General features: G+C 47.8%; 1 protein-coding gene across 3 annotated transcripts in view; it reads right to left on the bottom strand.

The window, feature by feature from the left end:
• Window positions 1-3,264: 3,264 nt before the first annotated feature.
• The window catches only part of radx (RPA1 related single stranded DNA binding protein), a 65,221-nt gene continuing 59,152 nt past the window's right edge, over window positions 3,265-9,333 (bottom strand). For all 3 annotated transcript variants that reach the window (XM_080187826.1, XM_080187824.1, XM_080187823.1), the window contains exons 16-17: window positions 7,196-7,384; window positions 3,265-3,620 (exon numbers count right to left, since the gene is read on the bottom strand). In XM_080187826.1, coding sequence (XP_080043952.1) covers window positions 3,496-3,620; window positions 7,196-7,384 — 314 coding nt within the window. In that variant the 3' untranslated portion in view covers window positions 3,265-3,495. The remainder of the gene's footprint in view (window positions 3,621-7,195; window positions 7,385-9,333) is intronic.

Below are 9,333 nucleotides of genomic sequence, written 5' to 3'. Positions count from 1 at the left end.
ACTCCAGGGTAGTGAGTTCAAGTACCATCGTAGTAGCTGGGGTATTTAAATTCAATAAACTAATATGTCTGGAATAAAATGCAAGCTCCATTAATTATGAAATGATGGTCTAATGCCCTTTAGAAAAATAAATCTGTTATCCCTACATGGTCTGGCCTACATGTGACTCCAGATCTACAGCAATGTTGTTGACTCTTCCCTCCTAACAAACAACTCAGTTCTAGAGCAGGTAGGGGTTGGGGGGGGTTTGGGGGGTGGGCAACAAACGCCCAGCCAGCGATGCTCACATCCAAGAATGAATAAGAAAAACATTCATCCCCACTTTTCAAAAACAAAGTAAATCAATTTTTAAAACAGCAAGAATATTGATAAATATGTTGCATATTGAATTCAGTTTCCTTTTAAAACTGATATTTAAATCTTCTCTCCAAAGATTCTCCGGTGGAGATCGTCATATTAGAATAAGTGCAGGCTGACATCCAACCAGGTCTTTTATTGGCTATTTTGATTGTTAGCTTGCTCTTGGGATGTTGTCAGATGGGAGCCTTGGGAAATGATGGTGAGTCTTTGTCCTTGGGCTGCTGTGATGGTGGGGCTCATACCAAGCTGTGAGGGAGAGAATTTCAGGATTTCAACCCATGATAATGAAGGAATGAGATTGATTTCCAAGTGAGGATGATGTGTGACCCAGGGCAGAACTCGTAGATGATGGGTGTTCTCATAATTCTGCTCTAATCCTCAGTGGTTTTATAGGTGTCCAGATCACCAACAATCTGTCCTGGTCCCCCCATGCTGACGCTATAGTCAAGAAAGCCTACCAATGCCTCTGCTTTCTCAGAAGACTAATGAAATTTGGAACGTCAGCTACGACTCTCACCACCTTTTACAGATGCACCATAGAAAGCATTCTTTCTGGATGTATCACAGCTTGGTATGTCTCCTGCTCTGTCCAAGACCACAAGGATCTACGAAAGGTTGTGAATGTAGCCCAATCCATCCTCCCATCAATTGACTCTGTCTACACTTCCCGCTGCCTTGGCAAAGCAGCCAGCATAATTAAGGATCCCACGCACCATGGTCATACTCTCTTTCTTCCACCTTTTTCTGTTGGAAGAAAGAGGACAAAAATCTAAGGTCACGTACCAACCGACTCAAGAACAGCTTCTTCCCTGCTGCCATCAGACTTCTGAATGCACTTGCCTTGCATTAAGTTGATCTTTCTCTACACCCTAGCTATGACTGTAACACTACATTCTGCACTCTCATTTCCTTCTCGATGAACGGTATGCTTTGCCTGTATAGTGCGCAAGAAACAATACTTTTCACAGTATGTTAATACATGTGACAATAATAAATCAAATCAAATCATAATGTCTTGGGGCAGGGAGGCATCGTAGCTACAGTGCGTTGGTGGATATCGAGCCCATTAGCAGGTATCAATCAAATGGATTGGTTGGTGTTGGAGGTTCTTGTAGCTGCGATGTTCCAGGCAAGCAATGAGTACCGCAGCATGCTCCTAAGTTGAGTGGGTGGCACAGTGGTTAGCAGTGCCAGGGTCCTGGGTTCGATTCCCAGCTTGGGTCACTGTCTGTGCGCAGTCTGCACATTCTCCCCATGTCTGCATGGGTTTCCTCTGCGTGCTCCAATTTCCTCCCCCAGAGATGTGGGGGAGCGATTCTCCCAAAAGAACTCATGTGTCGAATTTGTGTAAAGACTGGAGCAAACCTTGCCGGCTTTTTCAGTGGGATTTTCAAAATGAATCTCCCACACTCTGCATTAGAGAGCCCTAACCTGAATCGTGCGGAAAGTCAGTGGGTGGGGCCTATTCCCGTGGGAGAGGCTGGCAACTTAGTGTTGGGCAGGCCACTGCGCATGTGCCAATCTGTCAGCATCGAGATCGTCACATGCGCAGTGGGGCCCCACACTGCCGGCCTTCTGATCGCCGGCCAGCACACAGGAACTCCCCGTCACTGACCCTCCGATACCCCCATGGCCCGATTGCTGGACCCCCTCCCACCCCCCCGCCTCAATCTCTCACCCCCCCCCCCACCCCACCCACATCGCCAGCCCCGATCTCCCAATCCCCCTCTTCCCCCAAACGGCAGCCATGACATTCTCCCCCAGTCTCTTCCCCCCCACACCCGGATGGCCAGTCCCGATCGCTGGTCTTCCTTCCTCAGTCAGTGATCCAAAATGCACAGTGGCAGCAGGATCCCTAACCTCACTGATCGCACCCCAAAGGTCCTTCCACCCATCAGGCCCCCGTCCCCCCCCACACTGGCACTGCTTGGTGGGTAGTGCCAAGATGCCCCCAACCATTGCCACTTTTCCCCTTGGGCAGTGCCAGGAGGCCAGGCTGGCACTGCCAAGCTGGCAATGCCCAAGGGCACTCTCTCTCTTAGCCCTGACCTCCTGGAGGGTGTCCATGGTCCCCCGCTGACTTCACAGCAGCAGAGTCGGGCTGCCAGCTCCCCACAAGTGGGGAGTTATTGTAAAACCCGCTGGAGTGAAACACTCTGGCGGACCTGGAGACTTCAGTCCCATGCCCGCTAATCATAATGTTAAACATATTAAAATGAGCATTTAAGTAATTTATTCAGCTCCACGCCGATTGCTGGCACGGAGCTGACAGTACCAGTGATCCAGCTGCTGGAGATGCGTGTTGGCCGCGGGAAGCCTGCTAAATGGCCTTCTCTTCAGTCTCTTGGTTGGGAGAATCGCCCCCGTGCAGGTTAGGTGGATTGGCCATGCTAGATTGCCCGTAGGTTAATTGGATTAGCCATGGTAAATACGTGGTGTTGCCAGGATTAGGCAGGTGGAAGGGCCTCGGTCAGACAGTCAGTGCAGACTTGATGGCCCGAATGGCCTCCCTTCTGCACTGTAGGGATTCTATAGAGTCAGATGGATGGCATAAAGGGTTAGCATGTGCCCCGTCCAGTCCCTGACCTGCCTTTACTGCTGACTTTAAAACTGCTTATTAAGCAAGTCAGAAAAACCCCAAATTAAAGAGCTGGGTTTGCAATCAGATATTCGCGTAAATGTGTTATAAGGCTTTGAATTTTAGTTTCCCAATCAGTTTGCCAGTGAGGTACCACCAAACAAGGAGGTATGAATCACTGGGAGACTGTTCTAATCCACAGCAAAGTCCTTTCGCTGGCAAATAACTTGATGCTTACTGTTGAATGGAGTAGGATAACAGTTCAGTGTTGTGAGAAGGTGAAGCCCAAAGTTCTCAACAGCTTTTGTTCATTCGAGGAGATTAGATTTAATTCAGAGATTTATTTGAGAGAGATGAGTCTAAATATATACAGGTCGAGCGGTAAAAAAAGTTATATTAAATGTACTATTATAGCAAATATTTACCAGAAAGCACTCAATTTGATGCTATCGTTCTGTGGCGGTTACTGGGGAAGGAAACACAAATCAAGATCAAGAACCTATGAATGGAAAATAGTTGTTGCTGAAATGCAGTCCTTGCAATGGTCACAGCTGACTTCACTCTGTTGCTCTATATATTTTGTTTAAAATTACTTCAGTCCTGTCCCCACCGTGATGGCAAACATCCAGGACACAGATGACATGCAGACAGTCCAGCTCCGCCGTCGTTTTTATGATCTGATCTGCAAGGTAGAAGCATAAAAGACTGTCATGTGTTTTATAATGTTAATACATATACCCATCCAAAGCAGCGCAGCGCTCCGAAAGCTAGTGGCTTTTGCTACCAAATAAACCTGTTGGACTTTAACCTGGTGTTGCGAGACTTCTTACTGTGTTTACCCCAGTCCAACGCTGGCATCTCTACATCATATAATTAATCACCCAAGACGCCAACAATGTGATGCAAAACAACTTGCAGTGAGGAACATCAGAGGGCATTTGGCCCCTTGGGGCTGCTCTGCCACTGAACTCGATCATGGATGATCTTCTCCCTCAGTGCCATCCTCCCGCACTGTGGGGACACAGCAACCTCATGGCTTGAAGTGAGTAAAACTTTCCTTAGGATCACAGGAGCCATACTCTGACAAACAAATTCACATCCAAACTGCAGGGATTCTAAAACCTCTGGCCAAGTTTCTGGTTACCTGCCTTAATGTGTCTCTCACTGGTTTGGCCCATTGAGTCTGCACCGACAACAATCTCACCCAGGCCCTATCCACATAAACCCCACATATTTACCCCACTAATCTCTCTAACCTATGCATCCCGGGACACCAAGGGGCAATTTAGCAAGGCCAATCAACGTAACCCGCACATCTTTGGACTGTGGGAGGAAACTGGAGCACCCGGAGGAAACCCACGCAGACACGGGGAGAATGTGCAGACTCCACACAGATGGTTACCCAAGGCTGGAATCGAACCCAGGTCTCTGGAGCTGTGAGGCAGCAGCGGTAACCACTGTGCCGTCATGCAGCCCTGAAAGGAATTCTCGGGCCCTGATTCTCCCACTGTGACCTGCAACCTATTTGTCAGGGTGTGGTGGGATTCGCGTGGCTGTGCCCTTGAACAGGGATCTGTGTATACGCCAGGAACACATGCGCATCTCCCAAAGCCAGTGAATAGTCGCTGGTCAGACCATGCTGGAGACCGGTGAGGAAGCAGATAAGTTATTTAAATCTGTTCTAAACATGCTTATTAGATAATTATCGGGACCTTTCAGATCCCGAATGAATCTCCCACCCCACGAGGAGTAATTCATGCCAGCAGTGTTTGGACTAGGTCCTCACATTCGGGGAACTAACGGGAAACCCCGATGGAGTGAAGGGGGTTAATTGCACCCCCCCCCCCCCCCCCCGCCCCGAGGGGGTCGGGGGGGCAGGGAGATGGTGCCCCCTGGGCATGCAAACCCTAGCAGTGCCAGCCTGTGCCCCTGGCACTGCCCACAGAGCAAAGAGCCTATGCACAGGGGGCACCTTGGCACTGTCCATTGGGCATGGGGCAATGCCAAGGGGGCAGGACCCATTGTGGGCAGGGCCTAGGGGTGATCAGTGGGGTTGGGGGGGGGTTCCTGCTGCCACTCTGCAGACAAGATCAGTCTGGGATGGAGGGAGAGCAGTGATTGGAGCGGGTTGGGAGGTGGGTTGTCTGTCGGGGGGGTGGATGCGGTGGTGGTGGGGTGGGGGCCAGCGGTGGGGGTGGGGTAGGAGGGTGGGGTAGGGGCCAGCAGTGGTGGGGGCCAGCAGTGGGGGGGGTTCTGCGCTGGCCCAGGAATTGTTGTGAGGGCCACGATTGGTTTGTCTTGGAGGGGGGTCGGGGGGAGTGGAGAGCTAGAGGGGCAGCACTGCGGAGGTCTGGGCTGGTGTGCAAAGGGCAGGATGACAGCTTGGAACCATGTGCCTGCACCAGACTCTAGCACAAATAGCGTGCCCCCCTACCCCGGGTTTTTAATGAGATTCCCGGCTGGGACCTCTGTATCACACAGAGTGCGGAGATTCTGGTGAGAAGCTGAACTGACAAAACAGTCAGGATTTAGAACAGTTTTCCCACCAACTCAGCACTTTCAGGAGAATCAGGCCTCTATTTCTATGTCCCATTTTACGAAATTTAAAACATTGGTCCTCATTTTCAACTCTTTTTTCCAGTATTATTATCCCGCCATATTACCAAGACCTTTCCCTACAGTTCTATGGGCCTAACAGTGTTCTGTAACTTTGCCCATTCCTTCACACCATCATTGGTGATCTCAGCCTTCAGCTGCCTCAGTCCCACTCTCCTTACTCTCAACACCTCTCTCTCCATCTTTGAAAGCATTCTCAATCCTAGCTTTTGGCCACCTTTCCGGCTTTGTTTATTTATTTGTTTGTTTGTTCCCTTATAAAATGCAGAGATATTTTCCACTTTAAAGGCACATTATAAAAGCAGGTTGTCCAAGGAGATTAGTGCTTGAAATAAAACGTTCTAAAAAAAGTTTATTTGTTAACGTCACACGTAGGCTCATTTTAACACCACAATGAAGTTACTGTGAAAATTCTCTGGTCACCACAGTCCGGTGCCTGTTTGGGTACACTGAGGGAGAATTTAGCACCTAACCAGCATTTCTTTCAGACAGTGGGAAGAAACCAGAGCATCGGGAGAAACCCATGCAGACGTAGAACACAGAACATAGAACATAGAACATAGAACATTACAGCGCAGAACAGGCCCTTCGGCCCACGATGTTGCGCCGACCAGTTAAAAAACATGGGAAGAATGTGCAAACTCTGCACAGACAGTGACCCGAACCAGGAATTGAACCCAGGTCCCTGGCACTGTGAGGCAGCAGCACTAACCGCTGTGCCACCATGCCACCCATGTGGAAAGTGGCGTTGAGACCGCAGTCAGATCAGTTATGATACTATCGGTTGGTGGAGCAGGCTCGAGGAGCCGAATGACTTACTGTTCCGAAATCCCAAGTCCCAGTGTTTCACACCACCCACAGGAATAGGTCCACCTGAGCCATCTACCCCTAGTACAATCTGGCACTATTCGAATGCCTACAACAATCCCCACAGAACTATCGCCTGAATAATTGAAATGCAAATCATTTTCAAACATGCAGAAAAAAAAAAATTTTGTGCAAATGACATAAAAGGTTTAGGCTTACTCTATGAAATTAATTAGTGCTTATCAAAGAAAGGACAAACTTGCATTTATATATTGCCTGCCATTACCTCAGGACATCCCAAACTGTCTGACAGGCAAATCAAAATACTTTTGCAGTTTAGACACTATTTTAAACGTGAAAATATAGCAGCAAATTTGCACACAGCAAGCTCCCACAAGGAGCACAGTGATAATGGCCAGATAATCTATTGTAGTGACGCTCGTTATCGAATGAATATACTGACCAGGACGTCAGGGTGAACCTCCTTGCATTTCTGCTGCGGATGTGGAATTTTATTGACCTATCTGAATGGACCCTAGTTTAAAATCTTCTTTGAAAGATGGCACCTCCCTCAATATAACGCTCCCGTGGTAACGCACTGGCATGTCAGCCCGGATTTTGTGCTCAAGGTTCTGAAGCAAGCTTCAATCCAAAGCTTTCTGAATCAGGGGAAGAATGTCACTACTGACCCATGGCTGGCAACTAAAGAACACTTCAATGCGCCCAGTGTAAGTGTTGCACATCAGTGCTTCAAGACTCATGTCAATTGATTAAGTTACGTCCAGCTTTTTACTGGATTCTGTGTTGTGATCTGGTTGAGGACATAGTTGTTACCTGGAGAGGAGGATGGCTGTCTTTGCTGATTATTATCTGCAGCCGGTTCGTCACAAACATATCCACTAGCCATAATGGAGGCAAGCGTGTTGTCATGAACATCCACCGATAAACCCAACATGCGGTGACTCTCATGATGCATCGCAGCCGGGAGAAACACAACGTCAATTGCAGCCTGATGATTGATACCTGGATTGGAACAATAATTCATCATTTACTACAGGGCCATCAAGATTATCTGCTGATTTATCTAATCTGTAATATTTCAACATATCAGTCTGTTGGCCACAAACCCTGGTATCTATTGAAGAAGATATCTAATAAACTGAAGGCTTAAGGAGAGGTAATAGTCCAGTGACATTATGCTACACTATTAATCCGGAAACTCAGCTAATGTCTGGTGACCTGGATTCGAATCCTGCCACGGCAGCTGGTGGAATGTGAATTCAATAAAAAATATCCGGAATGAAGAATCTACTGGTGACCATGAAACCATTATCGCTTGTTGGAAAAACCCATCTGGTTCACTAATGTCCCTTAGGGAAGGAAATCTGCTGTCCTTACCTGGTCCGGCCTACATGTGATGCCAGCATCACAGCAACATGGTTGACTTTTAACTGTCCTCAGGCAACTAGTGGTGGGCAATAGATGTTAGCCTGCCAGCGACGTCCATGTTCCACAAGTGAATTTTAAAAAGTAAGCAAAAGTAACTCAGGAGATTACAGCATCAAATTCTTCTGCATGAATGCATAAACCATTTGAAATTTCTCTCTTGGCCATAGACAGAGATATCAAGTTAATTCTGGGCACTTCATTTGATGATAACTCCAGCAAGCTCAGTGAATGAACAAAGGGTGCTTGATGTTCCTCCATGGTATCAGAGGAAGCAACAAAGCTCGCAGCGACGTGTAAATAGCTGTTGTCGAGATGGGATCAACCCTTTTTGCTGCCTGAGGGCAGGCTGGATATTTACTGGGCTTTGAACTTCTGGAAGTTCCACAACCAGCAATGTGATAATGACCTGTTTCAATGATGTTGGTCAAGGGGTTAAAGCAGGCCAGGACACTGGGGATTACTCTCCTCTTCAGATTGTGTGGATTCTTTTATAGGCAAGGTCCAGGGTTTTTTGCCTTGTATCTTCTCCCTGTGACTAGGTGGGTTTCCTTAGGGTGCTCCGGTTTCTTCACACAGTCTGAAAGACGTGCTGGTTAGGTGCATGATGATGAATGGGATGGATAGGATAGAGGTGGAGAGACTCTTCCCGCTCAGAAAGGACAGTAGGACTAGGGGGCACAGCCTCAAGATAAAGGGGGGGCGGTTTAGAACGGAGTTGAGGAGGAACTTCTTCACTCAAAGGGTGGTGAATCTCTGGAATTCTCTGCCCGTTGAAGTGGTGGAGGCTGCCTCGCTAAATATTTTTAAGAAGCGGGTTGATGGGTTTTTGATAAGAGAGGGGATTAAGGGTTATGAGGAGAGGGCGGGAAAGTGGAACTGAGCCACGACAGATCAGCCATGATCTTATTGAATGGCGGGGCAGGCTCGAAGGGCCAGATGGCCTACTCCTGCTCCTATTTCTTATGTTCTTATGTTCTTATGTTCCAAATTCTCCCTCAGCGAACAGAGTGTGGTGACTAGGGGATTTTCGCAGTAACTTCATTGTGGTATTGATGTTATTGCAACTTGTAAAAAGTCATTTATTTAGTCCAGGATCAACTATCTTTTTTTAAGACATGGCTTGAGTTGTAAATAGAGGCCAGGACACTGGGGTAATTCCTCTTCCCTTTTTCAAAACAGAGATTTGGGGTGGCACAGTGGTTAGCACTACTACCTCATAGCACCAGGGACCAAGGTTCAATTCCAGCCTTGGGTCATTGTCTGTGTGGAGTTTGCACATTCTCCCCATGTCTGCATGGGTTTCCTCCAGGTGTTCCGGTTTTGTCCCACAATCCAAAGATGTGCGGGTTAGGTTGATTGGCCATGCTAAATTAACTCTAGTGTCAGGGTTTTAGCAGGGTAAGTATGAAGGGTTACGGGAATAGGGCCTGGACGGGATTGTGGTCAATGGGCCAAATGGCTTCCTTCTATACTGTAGGGATTCTATGATCTTTAACACAGAAATTTAGAAAATAGGGGCAGGA

This window comes from Carcharhinus amblyrhynchos, chromosome 4, assembly GCF_965287045.1.
Source record: "Carcharhinus amblyrhynchos chromosome 4, sCarAmb.v2.hapA, whole genome shotgun sequence".
Classification (NCBI taxonomy): Eukaryota; Metazoa; Chordata; class Chondrichthyes; order Carcharhiniformes; family Carcharhinidae; genus Carcharhinus; species Carcharhinus amblyrhynchos.
This window is presented reverse-complemented; position numbering and strand designations above follow the sequence as displayed.